We start from the raw sequence: 21,920 nt of genomic DNA on the forward strand, positions 1-21,920 counted from the left end.
GACTCCATGTGAGTGATGAGGAGAATGGAATAATCACAGGTGGCTCTGAGCCTTCTATGACAGGTGACAGCGTGAGTCATAGAGGTATTAACCTTGAGAACCAACACAGGAGGAAGAACAGACTGGGGAGATGGTGGAAAAGATAATAGGTTAGATTTGGATATTTTAAATTTGAGATGTCAGAGGAATATGCCTGGGTACACATCTTTAGAGAGAGAAAAATAAGAATCTGTAGTTTCAGAGAGGTGTAAAATGTAAATCTGAGAGTCACTATGATGTAGGGGATGCTGAAGCGGTAGAGGGTGAGATTGTCCAGGCAGCATGCAAAATGCCAACAACTAAAAGGACCTGCCCCCAGGAGGAATCAACATCTGGGAAGTGTCAGAAGAGGGCAGTTTGCCAACAGCCTGAGAGAGGCCATTAGAAAGAGAACCAAGAGAGTCAATATCATGTACATGGAACATGTGAGCACCAAGGCAAAGAAAAGCTCTTGCTATCCAATGATAAAGGAGAACTGTGTTGAAGACAACTGGCATGTGAACATCAGATTTGTAACACCAAAGCCTCAACTAAACAAAAGACATGAAAGAGCCTGGAAATTCAAATAGCATAGTTTGAGACATACTAGACAATTAGAACATCAGACATTGTTCACATATGCATAAAAAGGAATCTGACTGGCTCATGTTTTCTTTCTCAGGAGCAGGAAGATTCTTTTCCTCAGAAGAGAGACAAAAGGAAGCGTTTCTCAGTGTCACTTGTAGAAAGACATATCCTATTGCCTGGTCAATAGATACTGAGAAAATTTGTTTTGAATAAATGAGTTAATGGTAAACATGTTTGACTTGAACTCACCTTGAGACAGTTTACAAAAGACTCTCAGGAAATTGGGGCCCTTAACGATACTGGTGGCTCCAGGAAGCACTAGGTAGAACTTCTACAAAGACGCAGTGTTTTTTTGGTTTGTTTGTTTGTTTTCCAGAAAACCTCCCATTGTGTTTATATGCATTAAAGCCAGTCTCTAACTCTGTTTTTCTTCTTGTTCCACCATCTTAAGAATACTGATCTGGCAGTTTCTTATGAGGTCGAACATACATTTAAGATACCAATCAGCAATTTCACTTCTAGATATTTACTTTTATAGTGAAATAAAAATCAGTGTTTATAATAAAAACCTGTGTGTGAGTGCTTACGGCAGCTTTGTGTCAAACAAAACTGCAAACAACTCAAATGTCCCACAGCTGAGGAATGGATACACAAACTGTGGTTATATTAAGTTGGTGCAAAAGTAATTGTGGTTTTTGCCATTATTTTTAGTGGTAAAAAACGCAATTACTTTTGCACCAATCTAATACATTTAGTGGACTACTCAGCAATGAAAGTGAATGGAATGATGACACATCACAGCTTTGATAAGTCTAAATGCATCTCCACAAGTGAAAGAAGTCAGACCCTATGACCCCATTTATACAGCATTCTGGAGAAGGCAAAACTGTAGGGATAGAAAACCTCATAGGTTGCCAGGGGCTGGTAGTAATACAAGGAGCTGACAACCAAGGAGCACACAGGAGAGTTTTTTCTGGAGTAAGAGAAATTTTCTATCTTGATTGTTGTGGCAACTGCATGCATTTGCCAATACTTGCATAACTGTGCACTAAAATTGGTGAATTTTACTGTAGGCAGTACAGTATATACCTTGATGAAAACAATGAGATAAAAAGAATACTGGCATGGGAATTAAGAGAACTGCAACCTAGTTTCAGTTACGCCACTAACAAGCTGTGTAACTATGAACAAACCTCTAATCCTCTTTGGGGTTTGGTGCCCAAATCTGCAAGATGAGACTGGACAATTTATCAACAAGTCTATTGCTCCATTCTACAAAGACTTCCTTCTTTAAGCAAGGTGGTGGACCAGATGGCCTATTTCAGTTCAGATGGCCTACTTGAGTTGCTGAAGTATCATTGCGGAGGTGACTACACTAAAATAGCTAGTCCGTACATACAGTTCTAAAAAGTCTTCTTGGATTAGAAAGTAGTGTTTCTAATTTTTGTTGTTCCAAAAGACAGAGCTTTGGGAAAGTCCATCTGGTTATGCAATTCCCGAGTAAAATTTGACACATATATTTGGACAATGTGAAAAAAGTTCTTCAGGAAACACTAATGTTTAATGAGCTGTAACTGGCCCTGGTAAACAAACATACACTTCTTTTTTCATCTTATAGGCACTAATTATATGAGGATGGTAGCATCTACTACTCACATCTGCCTTACTCGCAGTTGAGACACTGTTTTCTATTGCCTGAATTTACCCAACCCTTAGTTGCTGATATATTTTTACACTTTCTACGTATTTGCAGCCAAGAAAGTCACTAAAAGGGACACCCCAAAAATAGCTCCACACTACAGCATGAGAAAATAAAAGAATAAAAATAATAATCTCGATGATTTTAAGAGCTTTGCATTTTTTTACTTTGTAAAGCAGGGGTCCACAAACAATGGGCTAGCATTTTTTTTTTTTTTTTTTTTACTGTGGTAAAAACTACATAGTATTAAATTTACTATCTTAACCATTTTTAAGTATACAGTTCAGTCATGTTAAGTATATCTAAGTTGTTGTGCAACAGATCTCTATAAGGTTTCATCTTGCAAAACTGAAACTTGTACATGAAACACAAATTCCTCCTCCCCCAAGCCCTTGTAGCCACTTTTCTACTTTGTTTCTATGATTTTGACTACTTTAGATACTCCATATGAGTAGAATCATGCATTATTTGTCCTTTTGTGACTCGCTTGTTTTGTTTAGCACGATGTCTTTGAGGTTTGTCCTGCAGCATGTGGTAGGATTTCCTTCTTTTTAAAGGCTGAATAATATTGCATTGTGTATATATACCATGTTTTCTTTATCCATTCATCTGTTGTTAGACATTTGGGTCACTTCTATCTCTTGCCTATTGTGAATAATGCTGCACTGAACATGGGTGTACAATTATTTCAAGATCCTGCTTTGAATTCTTTTGGATATGTACCCAGAAGTGAGATAGCTGTATCATATGGTAACTCTATTTTTAGTTTTTTTTTTTTTTTTTTTTTTGAGACAGAGTCTCGCTCTCTCACCCAGGCTGGACTGCAGTGGCCGGATCTCAGCTCACTGCAAGCTCCGCCTCCCGGGTTTACGCCATTCTCCTGCCTCAGCCTCCCGAGTAGCTGGGACTACAGGCGCCCGCCACCTCGCCCGGCTAGTTTTTTGTATTTTTTTTTAGTAGAGACGGGGTTTCACCGTGTTAGCCAGGATGGTCTCGATCTCCTGACCTCGTGATCCACCCGTCTCGGCCTCCCAAAGTGCTGGGATTACAGGCTTGAGCCACCGCGCCCGGCCTCTATTTTTAGTTTTTTGAGGAACCTCAATACTGTTTTCCATAATGGCTATACAATTTTATATTACCACTAACAGTATACAAGGGATCCAATTTCTCTACATTCTTGCCAACACTAGTTATTTTCTGTTCTTTTGGTAGTGTCCATTCTAATGGGTGTGAGATGATATGTCGCTCTGATTTGCATTTCTCTAATGATTAGTGATGTTGAGCATCATTTCATATGCCTATTGGCCATTTGTATACCTTTTTTGGAGAACTATCTATTTGAATCCTTTGCTTATTTTATTATTTGGCTTGTTTTTTTTTTTTCCCCTTGTGTTGAGTTGTAGACATTTCTTACCTATTCTGGATATTAACCCCTTTTCAGATAGGTGATTTATATGTATGTTCTATTCTGTGTTGTCTTTTCACTCTGTTGTTTCTTTTGATGTGTATCAGTAATCCCTTTTGTAAATAAAATTGTATTGGAACACTGCTATGCCTAATTCATTTAAGTATTGTCTATGGTTGGGTTTTGCCTAGTGGGGGTAGTTGCAACAGATACCATATGGCTGGCAAAAACTAAAATACTTACTAACTGGTCCTTTACAGAAAACGCTTGCCAACCTCCGTCATAGAATATGCAATGAACTCTATTATATGGTTTCTACATAAAATCTCATTTAACCACCACCTGGAGATGGAATTATTAGCCCATTTGACATAATAAAGGCAATAAAGCATAATGGGTAAAAGTTTGCTGTGGAGTCAGACAGACCTGTGCTATGTTTTTTACTAGTTGTCTGACTATGAGTATGCTACTTAACCTCTTCATCCTCTCTTATATCCATATTGAAATTGGGGCTAACAAACAGGACTGACCATGGTAGCATAAATGTCAGAAGCTGATGTGACAATTAGTGCATGCTTTGTATATAGTAAACATTTATCACTCATTAGCTGTATGAGAAACAGTCACATAGCTGATACTGAACATTCAGCATTCAATATTCCTGGGAGAGTTTTCCTACTAGAAACATTGTCCACTATTAAAAAGCTAAGGATACCCCTTGGGTCCTTGATTGTGGATTAATTTGAAGCATCCCAAAATATAATTTGCACCACTGCCATATGTTACATAAGACACCTTCCCCCATTTCTCACGAACCAAACAGAAGGAAAGCATAATTATGTTTTCAGTTCTATACCATGTTTCCCAAGAGACAACTAGAAGTACTCTGACATAGCTGAGTTTCCAGCAGGTACATGCAAGCAAAACAAAAAAAAACAAAAAAAAACCCAAAAAAACCCCAACCAACCAGACTGACATCCTGGCCACTCCATGGACAGAACACAGAACACCAAAAGGCTACACAGAGGAGAGAATCACCTTAAAGGCACCAAAGGGATGACATGAAAGCAAGTCCAAGCATTGACTATGTTACTTGCAAATATCACATGGTAAGCAGGCCATTGAGAATAAGAGCAGGGGGAATCAGAGGTCAGGATTTCAATGTAAGGATGGCTCTGGATTTAGATAATGATCTGTTTCAGGAACTTTTGTCATGATTCAGTGCTAGTGCTTATATACTGATATATCAACTATGCATGCAACATACAAAAATTTTCAAATGCCTTACAGTTTTTGTCAGCAGCCAGAACGAGGAAAGCAAGAAAAAAGGGGGCAAAGAATTCCTCTTTTCCGTGTTCAAATAACCCACGGTGGCCAGGTAGAGCTCTTTCGGTCCATTTGTGACCATTTTGGCCACTGTCATGGAGCTCCTGGCCAACTGTGTAAAAACAATTAGTGTGGAATCAAAAGCTTAAGGCACATTTTAAAACAGTAATCGAAAGACAGAAAAGTAGGCTTAGTTATCTGTTATTTTATTGCCTCTAGAAACACTACGGAATGAGCGTACAAATGATCATATATAATTTAAAGTTCTGATTACAAACCGATGCAATTAATTTGATGTGTTTGTGTGTGTGTGTACGTTTAATTTCTACATCCCAAAGAGTGTTGTTTCCTTGAGAGAAAATCTTAGCGTGCATTCCTTTGTTCAGTTTGGGATTGATTTCCAACTCTGTGACAGGTTGCTTTGAATGTCTTCGGTATGGGAATTACTGCATCCTTTAAGGATGTAGTTCTTCCTTGGAAATGGTAGCCAAATGTTTAATTCCAGATCTTGTATTTAAGGTGGACAATCAAGTACTGAAACACTGTGGATCAAAAATAAAGCTTGGAAAAAACAAATACCCCAATTAAAAAACAATCTAAGAATCGGAGTAGATATTTTTCTAAAGCAGATACACAAATAAGCAGTAAGTACATGCAAAGGTGTGCAGTATCATTAGCCATCAAGGAAATGCAAATCAAAACAATAATGAGATACCACTTTACACACACTGGAATGGCTATAATAAAGACAGACAATAGCCAGTGTTGGTGAGGATGTGTTGAAATTGATTTCTCATACACTGCTGGTGGGAATGTAAAATGGTGAAATCACCTTGGCTTTCATACACATGGAGTTACCATACGACCCAGAAACTTAACTCCTCCATATGTATCCATGACAAATGAAAACATGTGTCCATGCAAAAACTTGCACAAAAATGTTCAAAGCACCATTATTAATAACCAAAATTCACAAACAATCCATCAACTGATGGATAAATAAAATGTGGTATAGTAATACAATGGGATATTACTCAGCAATAAAAAGAAAATAAATACTGACACAGGCTTACAACATGGGTGAATCTTAAAAATCATTATCCTAACTGAAATTATCCAATCACAGAAGACCACATATTGTATGACTCCAGTTACCGAAAATGTCCTGAATAGGCAGATGGACAGAAAGTAGATTAGAGTCACACACCACATAATGTTTCAGTCAATGACAAACCACATATACGATGGTGGTCCTATAAGATGATTATACCAAAGTTTTATTGTACATTTTGTATGTTTAGATATGTCTAGATACACAAATACTATTGTGTTACAATTGCCTGCAGTAGTTAGTACAGTAACATGCTGCAGCCTAAGAGCAACAGGCTATACCAATTAGCCTAGGTGTGTAGCAGGCTATACCATCTCGGTTTGTCTAAATATACTCTATCATGTTCCCATAATGATGGAATCACATAACAATGTATTTCTCAGCACATATCCCTGCTAAGCAATTGGGATTCCAGGAGCTGGTGTTGGCGGCATTGGGAAGAAATGGGGAATGACTGTTAATGGGTACAGAGTTTCTTCTTGGGTTAGTGAAAATGTTTTAAAAATTATTGTGATGGTTGCACCACTCTCTTTACACACTAAACGTCACTGAATTTTAAGCTTTAAGTGGGTAAGTTGTATGTTATGTGAATTATATCTCTATAAAGAAGTTATAAAAACAACGATTATTATAAATGTATGAGGTTGATTAAATTGTGTGGCTTCTATTACTGATAGCCAACAACATTCTGTATTTACTATCCTACTGTACTGAGTGATTTACATATCTTAGCTCCCTTAATTCTTACAACATCCCTATTTGGTGAGCACAGCAAAATGTGTTAGGTACAAGATTTAAAATTTGGGCCTGTCTGATGCCAAAATTCACCCTTTTTCTTTCTTGTTTCTTTTAAAAAATTTTATTCCTTTAAATAGTTAATATACTCATACATTTCATAAAACAAAGTGACATAAAAGGCACACACCCTCTCTCCATCCACCATCTTCCCTGTCCCACAGGTGCAGCTTATATTAGCTTCTTGTACATCATTCAGCATTTCCTTAAAACAAAGCACATATGGATATACATTTTTATTTCCCCCTCTTTGGCAAATGTAGTATACTATACGCATTGTTCAAATATAGTACACATTGTTCTGCACCTTGCTTTTTTCACATCTCATAGCATACCAGAGATCCTGCCATATTAGTATTCTTCATTCTCGTATTTATAGCTAAGCGTACACCAGTGCCTGGATGTACCATAATTTAATTTGCTATTCCCCTAAAGATGGACAGTTAAGTTGTTTCCAAGAAACTATATTTTGAAATTGCCTCCAAAGGCAAGAAGAAAACTCCTAAGAAATGCAATCATTTTAAAAATAAATTCCTTTCCTCAAAAATGGACTAGTTTGAAAGTGATAACTCTTCTTAAAATGTGTTGGTTAGTAAATACTTGTTAAATATCAATGCAATGGTCTAAATGTTATGTCTTCTCAAAATTTATGTATTGAAATCCTAACCCTCAAGGTGATGGCATTGGACGGCGGGCCCTTGCGTGGTGACCAGGTCATGGGGGTACAGCCCTCATGTATGGGATTGGTGCTCTTGAAAAAGCAACCCCACAGAGATCTCGCCCCACGTGACGTTACAATGATTAGAAGGCCATCTGTGAGGAAGTGGGCCCTCATCAGGCACTGAATCTGCTGGTGCCCTGATCTTGGACTTCTCAGCCTTCAGAATTGTGAGAGAGAAATTTTTGTTGTTTATAAGCTACCTAGGTTATGGCATTTTGTTACCGCAGCCTGAACATGTTAGATAATCATCAGCAACAGAAATTAAATGCATTACACCAGAGTGACAGCCCCACGTGAGCCATGGAAGGATACTCCATCTCTATGGATAACAACTGTGATTCACCCTCTTGAAGCGGGAAGCCCAAAGATTTCCAAAAACATTCCAAAGTCTTTGTTTGTACATATTCAGCATATTGTTTCTGCTGAATAATATTTACAGAGATGAAGAATCAAATATTCATTACTAAATTATCTATTACCTCTATGGTGAATTTCTATATGATATATATTTTAAACTTTTCAGTTCACCTGAGTGGAATGAAATTCTAATATTTTTATTATAGCAAACCTAGACCCAAAATATTTTACACTTACCTGACTGTCTTTAGAACTTTTATTATCAGTCATAAGACATAAAAACAACTTGTCAATTTTGTTTTCTGTTTTTTTTTTTTTTTAAAGAAACTAATGCTTCAATAAGGCTATGTATTTTCTGAAGGATGCCTGACATAACATGAGTTTGAATATTAACATGTGAAGAACTGGCTCATGCCTGAAATCCCAGCACTTTGGGAGGCCGAGGTGGGCGGATCACTTGAGTCCAGGAATTTGAGACCAACTCGGCCAACATGGCAAAACCTCATCTCTACTGAAAATACAAAAAATTAGCCTGGTGTGGTGGTGCATGCCTGTAATCCCAGATACTTGGGAGGCTGAGTCATGAGAATCACTTCAACCTGGGAGGCAGAGGTTAAAGTGAGTCAAGATTGTGCCACTGCACTCCAGCCTGGGCAACAGTGTGAGACTCTGTCTTGAAAAAACCAAAACCAAAAAGAAAACAGGTGAAGAACAAGCAATAAAAGAGGTAATGTCAGCACAGACAAAATATCCAAGAGGTAGAGAACAATGCGGTCTTCCAAAGGGAACTGAATGAAAGAATTTAAAATGTACAGTTTTTCAAAGCTAAAGAAAGTGACAACAACTGAATTGAAAGGGCTGAAGTGGGCATTAACTTCCCAGAACACACATGTATATTTAGTTTAATAAACCTGAGCACTATCTTAGGAAAAATCTTATATATTATGCATTTAGGGCAATGAGAGCTGTAGAAAATGATTCTCCAAAGCAAACACACTACAAGCTGACACTAGAAGAGGAAAAGAGTCAAAGGCACACACAAAACATCACACGTGAGTTTAGGTCTCATTCTATAGATCATCACCACAGGGGAAAAAAAAAATGAGCTGTGAAAACCATAGACACTAAACAGAAGCTGGGCAGCTATGCTTGTGGTTGAAGCTTAAAAAAATGCATGTTTGTATTTTCTGATTGTAATTGTAATATGAATTTGCAGAAGATTTGGAAAATATAGAAGAAATAAGAATTTAAATCACCCACTTATCCCACAATCCAGAGAGATCCCTTATTAAAATGGTTGGCATATTTACTTGCAGTCCTTTTTTTCTGTAGATATAAGAATATATGGTTTTTACAAAATTGGGCTTATATTATGCATTCGATTTTACACATGACCTTTTCCCCCACCTTGTATGACTTCAGTTATTTCCCATGTTGTTGTGTATTCTTTAAAGACGTAATTTTCATAACTGGGCATTATACTGAATCTTATGAATTTAAGCAGAATTACATGATTATTTTCATATTGCTGGACCTCTACATCTCTTGTAAATTTTCCGTTTTCCAAATAGCACTGTGATAAACTTTCTTATCATAATCTTCATATTTCTATCTACTTCTTAAAAGAAACTTAAAAGCGTATCAGTACTTCACATTCAAATTTAAATCACTTAGTATACCAGTAAATTCACCATTGGAAGTCTCTGGGGACAAAATGCAAATAATGCAGATGAAACAAACAATACTATTTTATGCTCACTTGAAGTCTATATTTATCCTTCTAGAATAGTCATCTTGCAGGGAGCACATTATTTCCTCTAGGCAAATGAACTATTACTAGGTTAATCTAAATGCAATAACATGAAACTTGGCTGACCCAGATTTCTCCAATATCAGTACGCATGCAATTACAATATTCTGCAGAATGACAAATACTCAAGGCTCTCAAAAACACATATTTTATCATCCTTTCATTTAAAATGATGTACAATGGACACTAAAATAAAACAAATAAAGTTTATAGCCAATGAAGGTTGATAGTATCCAAATCGTATGTAGACATATAAGTTACATATAGTGTAACTTACGGCTTTCTTAGAATTCTAGTTTTATTTTGTCACTTTCACAGTTATTGAGATCTTAAGTGCTCTTATCATATTGAAGTTATTTATAATTACTGTTAAGAATTATATACGCTTAACAGTCTGGTCCTAGATTCACTATAGTCTATTTTAAAAATTATTCTTTCAAGAAGCTAAATGGGGTTCTTACAATCTCTAAAGTGTATGTGTATAAAACATTCACATATAGTTATACATATCTAAAATGTTTTTCTCCCAGTAACCAGTGAAAAGCAAAATAAAAATACAATAAAAACTCCACTTATATCACTGATCATCTTAACTACAGAATCACTCGAATTCTAAAGCACCCTCACAACTGGCGCAGGTGAAGATAGCTAGAGCTGGACTGTACAGTTGTGCAGGCTGCATACTATACAACACTAGTGAGTGCAATAGTATCCCGATTGATGTGACTGGTATTCTTTGGGGTTGTGCAGTATACAATCCATACAACTGTATGTGACGACCTTGAAGTTAGCTCAGGTAATTCTGTTTGCTCATCCATTACTTATCTGTGCATCCTTTTCTCTAGTGAGCTATGAAAAATGTTTTCAAAGGGAAGTAATCTTTAAATCTGTGTACTATTTTCTAGGAAGGAAATTCTGCGAAGAAATAGTAACAAATTCTCCCCGGCTTCCATCTGTCCTAATAGTAAGGTTTTATTTCTTCCCATCTCCCCTTCCATCCACCCATCAGGAAGCAACAGGGTACCTTGTGTGAGTAACTGTAGATTTCTGACTTCTTCTCGCACCTTCAGCTGGAGCACCTGTTGTAAGATGTGCTGCCGGAGGTTCTCCTGGGCAATCCCCATTCGCTCAAGCTTTTTGTCAGTAAGTCTCAGCAGGGCTCGCCCTGCAGGGTTTTAAGAAATAAAAGGAAAAGCAAATGAACTACTTGCTGAAGAAAGATGTCCATTTTGGTCTTGACTAACCCTGCCATCACAGAAGTTTCTACCTAAACACAGACATTTTAGAATAAAAGTCCTCCATTATTATTGCTGACACAAATGGATTATCCGGGTGAAAAAATACATACATATTTAAAAGAGAACCCTAACTTTTAATTGAACATTGGGAAACCCCACTGACTCACACATTCAGTTAGAATGTGTGACTCATACATTCAGTTAGATAAAATAGGAAAACCTTAACCTGGATATTTGGGTCACAAATTGCAGGTTTCCATAGAAACAATGCTCTTCATCGGGGAATGGATTCTCAGGCTGGCCCACAGGAGCCCAAGTCACTGACAACTCACTTACAACCCAGCTGAAGAACTGGATGCTCTAACAGTGGTACATATATTAACTCTAGCAATGTGTAACACAGGGTATAATAACATTTCTGTGAAACATGCATTTAAAGTCCAGTTTTAATCTGCAGGCAATTGACACTCCTGCTGTACCCCTGATGGGCTGGAGGTTCCATCTCTAGCTGGTGGAAGTTATGCCTTAATCCCAATTACTGGTCTAATGCAAGGGTTCTAGCAGGGCTGAGAGGGAGAAGAGCAGGGTAAAAGAGCATCCAAAGAGTTGAAAAACAAGGCACCTCGAGGTGTGAATGCCTACAATGTGCAGACACCCTGGGCTACGGTCAGCTGGCATGGCCTCTCTTCAATCTTTCTTTCCCTGTATACTTCTCTTCCTACTGTGATTTCCATCAAATTCTTCCCCACTCTGTGCTTGCCCTAAAATAAGTATATTTCCATTTTGAGGGTTTACTGCAAGAAATAAAGAGTGATCATTGCTAAATGCCCATAGCACCACCTCTACTCTTCTCCAACATTCCTACTCATCATATCTGCAGATCTTTTCTCATTTCCACAGATGAAGAAGAGACAGAGTCAACTACATGTGATGAATGATGTCTTCAGGTATATCATCATATACATTTCATGAGGAGACAGGCGAATGGAGAAAACCAGTTAGCAGCAGTTTGTGTTGTTTATGCTTCTAGTTTCCTTCCTTTTAACCTTTGCTAAGTGCATCATTCAGGATAAGTTAGTTTATATGCTGTTGTAAAAAACAATTCCAACATATCAGTGGCTACAACAAACATTGCTTCCAGTTTGTTCTGCATGCCAAACTACAAGTCTACCCATCTTGAACACTGCTGATCAATGTAAGAAGAGGGAGGAGAGAAGGCGCTAGAAAATCTTCATGCTATCAATGAAATGCTCAGCTTAGAGTCATTTATATATCATTGGCCAGAACTAGTTGCATGAACATTTCCACACACAGAAAGGCCACTAATTGTACTCCCAATATGTGCCCAGAAGTGAGATGCTTAATAAGCAGCACTAGTGAGAATTATGCTAATATAGATGTGGCCCCGGACAAATGCCTAAAGAGAAAGTGAGCTCTTGGATGTGTGCATGATTGCAGTGGTTGGGGGTGGAGGTCTGAAGCTTCAGTGGAACCTGCATTTGTGAGAGGAATCCTACATAACTACAGCTCAGGCTTGGCAACACCAGGCAGATAGTGGTGGTCATGAGAAAAGGAAGGAAAGGACAAAATTGGACTCCAGTAATTTCCATTGCGTTCTGTGGTTGGTGTACTAATGGGCCCCTAAAGATGTCCTTGTTCTTATCTCTGGAACCTGTTAATTTCTTACCTTACATCACAAAAGGGACTTTGCAAATGTGATTAAAGTAAGGAGGATCTTGAGATGGGAGAGCACCTTTCATTATCCAGGTGAGTTCAATCTAATCACAAGGGTCCTTAGAAGTGAAAGAGGGAGATAGGAGAGCCAGAGAAAGATGTGACAATGGAAGCAGAGGTCAAAGTGAAGTGGCCAAGAGCCAAGGAATTCAGGCAGCCTCTAAAAGCTGGAAAAGGCAAGGAAATGAGTTATCTCCCACACCCTCTAGAAAACAGCTCCACTAACTTGCTGAGTTTAGCCTTATGAGACCCATTTTTGGACTTCTGACCCCCGTCAGTGTAAGACAATACATTTGTGTTGTTTAAAGCCATGGAAGTTTGTAATAATCTGTTATAGCAGCAGTTGGCCTTGTGACTGGAATTTACATGTTTTTAAGAAGTCAAACAGATGGCTTTAGATTTCCTTTCCTTTCCCCATTTCTGGTTGCTGGCACAAACAAAGGTAAAAAGCAGAGGAGTGCTAAGGAGAGGTGAGCCTGAGTGCCGGGCTTCCAGGACAGCCCTGCAGTCCAATGCTTTGCTCACTGTCAGACCTTAGTCCAGAAGTTTTACTCAGAAAACAAAGAATAGGGCTTAAATATCATTTATATGGATAATTGGCCTCCAAATAACAGACATCTACATCTTTATACGTGTCATAAACTTACAAATGCTGCATAAAACACTCCCTGAAGCTCTGATAATCTTAATCCTTCCCAACATAAAAATGTATATCACCCTCCCTCCTTTCTGTTCCCAATTATTTGGGCTGTGGTTTTGCAAGCTGTGGCATTTCCTAGCAAGAGCTGCCGAGGCGCTGATAAGACACGCGGCTGCTTTTGTCTTAAGCTGGCTGGGCCATGGTTAGAACACAGTGTTAAGGCATCAGAGGCAGGGTTTTATTCCAGCGCACACAGTTCAACTTTCCTTTGTTTGATGTCTTCCTGTAAACCTGTAGTCCCAGCCTTTTCATAAATGCATCTGATTGGTCAAAGTAAAGATACATAGCCCTACTAGAATGTTATTTCTACTTTGGTGGGTTAATTGCATTGGGTTTAAATATACGAGTCAGAAAATTTTGTCAGTCATAAAAATCTGTTCATTTTCTGACTGTGTGATACAAACAAGCATGCTTATGAACATTTCACATATTAAATGTCCAGCTGTTCAAATTATTTAATCCAAATCCTGAGAATTATTTCTACTCTGTTGGAAGAGAAATTGAGAAGTTAAAGAATAATTAAAACATGAGCGCTCGTCCTAATTTTTCCCACTCTACATTCAGTTGTGCTTTATCTTCCTTGGTAGGAAAATGAAAGGGTTAGTTTTCAAGAAAGATTAAGGGTAAAAATTCTTTTAAAATTTCCTGATAAAGTCACTTCTAGAGAAGAGCATGATCTGTACACCAAAAATCTTATTAACAAAATCTGATTCATGGTCTTCTTTGGATGGTTTCTATGGATTGATGGTTCTGGAAAATTTCTGTAATAATTAAATTATTTCTAGGAGTAAATATGCCATCAATCTCCTAGTCCACCACCTCCTGATGAATACAAAAAAAACAAATGTCCAAATAAGTGGGGTACTGTTTTGATGAGATAGCAAGAAAGTGGTAAGTAAGCAATCATCAAATTATTTTATCATTTATGTTAATTTTTGTTGTTTATCATAAAATTCAATTGTTAGTTCAACAAACACTTATTGAGCACTCACTATGCCTCTGTTACTTTGTCACTCCCCCTGGATACAGTGATGAACACAGCAGACAGAGTCACTTTTGAAGCCTTCAGGCTGACAAGGAAGGTAACTCATGGCAAATGTCTATGAGTAGGTGATGAATGCTAAGAAATGCTAGGACTTAAGGAGGAAGCAAGAGTTAGACAAAACCTACTGATAGAGCAAATTTTTTTTAAAGTTGCCACATGAATGAAGAGGGGGGTTGCCATTGTAGACAGATAACACAGGAGCACCGTCCCAACTTGAACATTCCCTGCCTCTGCTCATAGGTCACCTTGGTCACCTTGTTCTGCGGTCCTCTGACAATACAGAGAAGGGCCAAGGAGTGAAAAATCAACTCAATCTCAAACAAGAAGCAACAACTGAATTGCCTGATACAATCAAACTTGTTATAACAGTAATTAGGTGACCTGGGCTGCTGGGCCCTTCACCAACTCACAGACCCTTGGGGTTAGAAGAAGCTTAAAGTTTTTCACTTGCTCTTACTCCCTGCTTTTTACTCTTTTCCTTTAACAAGCATTTATCGATCACCATTATGTGTCTGCCACTATTCGGGGTGCTGTGGATATGGAGATGAGTAGTATCTTCTGCCTGCATGGAGCTCACCATTTAGTGTTGGAGGAAGGTGATACACAAATAAACCGACAACTAGATTTAGATCTAGAGACAGATGTATGATCCCAGATAGTCATAAGTGCTCTGAAGAGAAAGCAGAATGAAGGGGCAGACAGGGACCCCTATTAAAAAGAGGGGGGCTATTGTAGTTGGGGTGGTTAGGATAGGAAAGGCCTCTCTGAAGGGGTAAGGCTGGAACCAGAAAGGAGAATGAGGGAATAGAAGTGTCAACGCAATTAGAGGGATGACAGGGAGACTAGTGTCACTAGGGCCGAGCAGGTGAGATAAGAGAATGGTCAGAAATGAAGTCTCAGAGAAGACAGGGTCAGATCAAACAGGGCCTCGGAAGCCCTGGAGAGGACTCTGGATTTTATTCTTCCGAACATGAAAAGTTCTGAGCAAGGGTAACTTGGGCATGATATCAGGTATTAAAAAGAATCTCTCTGATCACTATGTGGAGAATGGATTCGGGGCAGAGGCATGTGTAGGAGCAAGGAGGAGTCTGTGGACTACCAAAGTGATCTAAACAGGAGGTAACAATGTCTTTGTACTGGCGTGGTGGGGAAGAAGTAATAAGAAATAGTAAAATTCTGGATATATTTTTATTAGCTTTACAATGCCCAGAAGTGGGGTCTGAGGGAAAGACAGACATCGGAGATGACTCACATTTTCAACCTGAGCCACCAATGTCTGGGGGTACGATTTCCGAGCAAGAAATTGAGTCACTGCTCAAGAGAGGATGCATTGGAAGGAGGAAATCCTGGCAGTATTACTGCTATTTTTTCTTTAGAGAGCACTTGAGATATGGAGAAGAATAAACACGACAGTATTAAACAAAGAAAAACAATTAAAATATTCTTCTTTTCTTGAATGTTGTTATTCCTTCAGTACTCACCTCGAACCCCAAAGCTCTGAATTGAGTGGGGGTAACGTAAGCATAGGCATATCCTGGCGGAACTTATCAGAAGGACCTCTTACAACCCAGCTCTGTATTGTTTAACCTCATTCGGTGCCCTCAGAGCTAAAAACATTCCCCAGAACTCCTTGTAGAGGCTTGGGCCAGGGAATATTCAGTGAGGATGTTCCCGCAGCAGGAACATGGTACTCTGCTAGCAATCTTGGAAAATTAGAGTTTTGCTGCAATCTGAGGCTTGAGCATACATAGAAAAAGCATGACTGTAGGTGCTCCACTAGAACACCATCAACACAAGAGCAAGTGCGACGGTTATTTTTATATGCCAGCTTGACTTGGTTATGAAGTACCCAGGTACTTAGTCAAACATTATTCTGGGTGTTTGGAGATCAGATTAACATTTCAGTTGGTGAAGTGGATAATGCAGACTGCCCTCCATAATGTGGGTGGGCCTCATCTAAGCACTGAAGGCCTGAGTAGAACAAAATGCTGACCCCTCCTAGACGAAGACAGAATTCTCCTGCCTGATGGCCTTTGCACTGGGACATTGGTTCTTAATTTTATAGCAGCCTGCCAGCCTTTGGACTCAAACTAGGATGTTAACTCTTCCTGGTTCTACAGCAGTTTCTGGCCTTTCAACTCCAACTGGGACACTGGTTCTGCAGATTCTGGATTTGCCAGCCTTCATAATGAAATAGGCCAATTTCTTAAATAAATCTCCTGCTGTATATACATGTATATGTATATATGTGTATACATATGCTCATACTGTGCATATACCCTCTTGGTTTTCTCTGGAGAACCCTAACATTCTGAGGGGGGTCTCTCCTGTCAGGTGCCCTGCTACCCTCGGGATTCCCTAGTGCTGCCTGTGTGCTGGCACACAGTAGTGCTCATAAGTATTTATTGAGCACATATCCTTAGTGCTGTTAAATTAACATAAAGGTTATCTTCTTTACCACAAATTGATGCTCTCAAGACTATTAAATTACTTATATCAGAAAAGATGTAAAAGACTTGATTAGAAGCTGTCTGGTAAAACAACAAGAAACTGAACAAATAGAGGGAAGATGCTCCATTTTGTTGTGGTGACCACAGAAACATATACATCCCAGTTGAAAGCAATAGAGAACAGGAGACTAAATGAGGCCTAAAGAAAGACGAGTGCCTTTTTCTATTTTTGAACACACACCAACTGAGACTACAAACCCTTGCTGAGCAGATGAGCCACAAGGAAAGGTGAGGGATAATTGAGTCACAGAGCAGTGTATTCATTTCCTATGGTTGCCATAACAAACTATCACAAACACAGGCACTTCAAACAATAGAAATTTACTCCTCAGAGTTCTGGAAGTCAGTTCAGCATCTGTTCCATTGGGCTAACATCAATGTGTCGGAAGGGCCCACACTCCAGTAGGGCACAACACATTCTCTGATACGCCTGTTTCTGCCAGCTGCCAGCACCCCTTTGCATGTGGCCACAAATCTCTGCCTCCATTCTATCACCTTCTCCTCTTGTGTGTGTACAATCTCACTCTGCCTTTGTCTTACGAGGGCACTTGGGATTGGATGTGGGGCCCATCTGAATAACCGGGGATAATCTTCCCTTGTGAAGATCCTCAACTTAATACATTTGCAAAGACCCTTTGGCCTTGTAACATTTTCAGGTTTCAGGGATTAAGACCTGATGCTGTTGGGTGGATATTATTCAGCCTACCACAGCTGAAAGGAACATTTGAGTTTCTGACTACCACACAGGATTCATTGTGCCTCACATGGAGAAGTGAGGCACAGAGAAAGTGTCCTGCCTAAGAAGATGAGGTAGAGACTTAGGTGTAGACCATGTCTCTGACTTTCAAGGCCAGCCTGGTTTCTGGTCTCTATTACAGGTGCCCTTCATCTTCTGCTCAGAGAATTGCAACAGACAGCCTGGCACAACTTTTCAAGATAAATGACTGCATGTCATAAGACATGATTGGAAATGACAGGGGAAGGTGGAGGTGAGCCAAGAGTGGCTTCAGACCCTGTTCTATTGGGAAATCTCAGTGCCACTGCATGTGGTTGGTGGGGGTGCCACTTTTCCCAGAATAGGATGAATTACAAGGCCTCTTTTCTGCCAGAAATAGATCACTGGACAGTTCCCCAAATAAACGGCCCTTTGTGCACTGGGTTAGCTCCAAAACTGCTCTCAGGTAAAGGTCCGGGTCATGCACTAAGCGAATGCCTCTGGCTCCACCCCAGTCCTGGCTGGGCCAGAGTAACAGGCATGGGGCATACAACCAGTGTCCCATGGACCAAATTTGTGTTTCTCCAATCATGCCATTACCCCAAAACTGGAATTTTGGGAACAAAGAAACAGAGAGGCAAAACCACGAAAGCATGGGATCACAGCTAAAAGGTGTAGATAAATGCCTAGGAAAGCACAATCTGAGTCTTAATTTACTCATCTCTACAATGGCGATGAAAACTACATTATCTCATAGAACGACCATGAGAGTCAAGTGAAATAATACGTACACAGGACTTTTGCAACTTGAAACCACAATAACACAATTTGGATACTACTGTTCCTTGACTGGCCACCACCTCTTCTTACTCTTCCTCCTCCTCCTCCCCTCCTCCTCCTCATAACTGTAATAATAATACCAAATGCCTATGGTGCAGTTACTCTGTTAAACACTATCCTAGTAGCTTTACATAGATTATCTCATTTTCAACAGTTTTCTAAAGGTACTATTATTATCTATTATTATTATCTATTATCTATTATTAAGAGCTATAAAACAGCTAAAGGCCTTGTACCTAATAACCTGCAGTTCTGGGATACAAATATAGGCAGAAACCATGCTCAAGACCACTTCCCTAAACTGCCACCCAGAGATTCTTTACACAAACCTACGTGCTCCTCAAGGCCACTTCTTGCATAGGGAACAGAAGTCATGAGCAAATGAGAGGCTGAGGGTCAGGAAAACGTCTTCACCTCTGAGGGCTTAAACGCAAGCAGTGGGAACATTGTCATAGTATCACTGTGCACAAGGGCGTAATGGTTCACTTGGTGGAGAATGACAGGGAAATAATGGGTCTCTGAAAGCAACCATCAAACAGATTCATAGACTGTTTGTATGGGCACTGTGGACTGAACCCGCTCTACTCCTGGAAACGAGTAGACAAGGATAAATAAGATAATTTCCCTGCCAGAGGGACAAACATGGGTTCTTTGCAAGCCCAAAGAGGGACATTTAACTCATCTGGGGACCTTCAACAAAAACAAAAAAATCAAGATGAAGGGCATTCAAGGCACAGGCAACAGCACAGGCAAAGATGGAGACTGAAGAACTAGAAGCTCTATATGGCTGTGTGTGAAACATGCAGCAAGGAGTTATTGCAGGGCTATACTTGCCATTTCATGCTTGGTGTGAGTCTCTTCCTTTATTTTTACCTTCCACCCCAAAGCCGCAGAGGTGAGATACAAATGATGATATTCCCAACAGTAAAACTAATTTGTAGAACTAATATTATACACACTTTATTTTTGCCTACACTACATCTCTACTTATTCCTGATAAAAGCAGCTCTCTTTTGTCTTTTGAGTGCTGCTTTTTCTCACCTGGTGGGGTTTTTAACACTTAAAAGCAATGTCCCTGTAGTACTTTTTACTTCTAAAATACTATATAATTTTCTTGCTTTTTATGTTTATCTTTGGATTCACTCCCACCCCTTCCCATAATGTAAGTAAGCTCCATGAAAGCAGGGCTTCCTTGAGGTTCTCAAGCACCTCACAAGAGCCTTACTCAACGTAGGCAGCAAAAAGACACTTGTTAAATTAATCCTGGGTATGTGACCCAGGCCAGAATATATACATTTCTTTGCTGGGATCGTTATGGCCACTAAGAAGAAAATTCTCTTTCTTTCTTAAACTATGTCCCAAGGGACAATATAATGCTAGACTTGCTGTTAGTGGATGTCTTTACCACCCTATGGAGGGAATTTCCTAGAGAATTAAGCCAACAGAGAGACCAGAGCTGGGAAAGAGAAAAGTGGGGTGAGAGGAGAAAGGCAGAGAAAAAGAGAGAAAGAACATTAATTGGTTTCTTAAATACATTCTGGCCTGAAGTCAGATACCCCTGCACTCTTGGTTATGTAAGTCAATATGTGGCAGCGGACGGGGATAAGCTAGTGGAGCTCATTTGTACCACTTGCACCAAGAGAATCTTGACTTAAACATCCTAGTTTATGAGGGATTCTCAGTTAAGTCACAGTACTGCCATCCCTCTCCCCATTTCACAAAAGCCTATCATGGTGTAAGTGGGTAAGAATGATATGAACTTATAGTAATTGGTTCTCAAAAAGTTAATCATCAGTAAATGTATTTTAGTTAGAATTTCTTACAAATTATTTGAAGTGTACCTTAATCTGACTGCATATTTACGTATGCGTGATGCATCAGGGCAACCTCCTTATAAAATTATACCAGAGGTTATAAACTCAGATGCTCTTGTAAGGAAACATAATTGTGTAAAGAGAACTGCTCTAAGGGATGACGAAGAAAAGGTAGACTGAAGTCCGGTGCAGTGGCCTATGCCTGTAATCCCAGCACTTTGGGAGGCTGGGGCGGGCAGATCACCTGCGGTCAGGAGTTCGAGGCCAGTCTGGCCAATGTGGTGAAACCCTGTCTCTACTAAAAATATAAAAAAAGAAAAAAGAAAAAAAATTAGCCAGTCATGGTGGTACACACCTGTAATTTCAGCTACTGGGGAGGCTGAGGCAGAAGAATCACTTGAACCCGGGAGGAGCAGGTAATAGTGAACTGAGATCATGCCACTGCACTCCAACCTGGGTGACAGAGCAAGACTCCATCTCAAAAAAGAAAAAAAAATAGAAAAGATAGACAGTAGTGGACTGGACAATTTTTTTTCCCTAAAATGGGCAATTCCAATCCATTCTTGCTATGCTAGAACACAAGCTAAGTATTGCTACTTCTTTTAAGTTAGATACAAGTGAAAATCCAGAAGTTCTATGAAATCTTCCAATTTAAAATTGGCTAATTTTTTCCATACTATGAGAGCCAAACAAATTACGTATATATGGGTCATAGTTGGCTTACAAGTTGCTATTTCAAATTTAACTTTTTTTTTTTTTTGAGACAGAGTCTCATTCTGTCACCCAGGCTGGAGTGCAGTGGTGCAATCTCGGCTTACTGCAAGCTCTGCCTTCTGGGTTCATGCCATTCTCCTGCCTCAGCCTCCCGAGTAGCTGGGACAATGGGCACCCGCCACCATGCCCAGATAATTTTTTTTAAATTTTTTAGTAGAGATGGGGTTTCACTGTGTTAGCCAGGATGGTCTCCATATCCTGACCTCATGATCTACCTGCCTCGGCCTCCCAAAGTGCTGGGATTACAGGCGTGAGCCACCGTGCCTGGCCCAAATTTAACTTTTAATCCTTCTTCCATGTCCCTCCAACTTTCAGTGCAAAGGAATTCAGGCAGCCTTGTTTGCAGGATTTTGACTGACTTTAGGAATGGACTCCAAGTTCTGTGATTCCATTCTGTGCAGACTATTCTAAATCAATAGCCAACCAAGACCAAGTCTGAGCTAGCCCTTCATTTTTCATAACCTAGAGATGCATTGCAAATCCAGCTTCTTAAGTAACCCCCAGCCCAACGTCTGATTTCCTGAAGGTGACTACGAATCACCCAATACCAGAGCTAGCAAGGACTCAAAGGTCAGCCAACCCATTGCCTCATTTCCTGGCAAGAATACACACAAAACCTTCCAAGACCAATAAGTCTCCTCTCACTTCTACCTGAGAGCACAGCCCACCGTCAAGCCCGGTCACTCACTTGGTTACATTTAGATGATTAGCAGTTAATTG

The 21,920-nt window shown here is 39.5% G+C and overlaps 1 protein-coding gene across 5 annotated transcripts in view; it reads right to left on the reverse strand.

Annotated features, from left to right (window-relative positions):
* Window positions 1-21,920, reverse strand: part of SAMD12 (sterile alpha motif domain containing 12) — a 498,432-nt gene that overhangs the window by 252,748 nt on the left and 223,764 nt on the right. For 4 of the 5 annotated variants that reach the window (XR_004435192.1, XM_033202406.1, XM_033202405.1 and 1 more), the window contains exon 4: window positions 10,855-10,995. Coding sequence is in view for 4 of the 5 variants with exons in the window: in XM_033202406.1 (XP_033058297.1) it covers window positions 10,855-10,995 (141 nt within the window). In the remaining variant the exon portion in view is untranslated. Of the gene's footprint in view, window positions 1-10,236; window positions 10,996-21,920 lie in introns of those variants that run through there. The other variant, XM_033202403.1, reaches the window with a different exon arrangement.

The sequence above is a fragment of the Trachypithecus francoisi genome, unplaced genomic scaffold (genome assembly GCF_009764315.1).
Source record: "Trachypithecus francoisi isolate TF-2019V2 unplaced genomic scaffold, Tfra_2.0 Lachesis_group7, whole genome shotgun sequence".
NCBI classification, from domain to species: Eukaryota; Metazoa; Chordata; class Mammalia; order Primates; family Cercopithecidae; genus Trachypithecus; species Trachypithecus francoisi.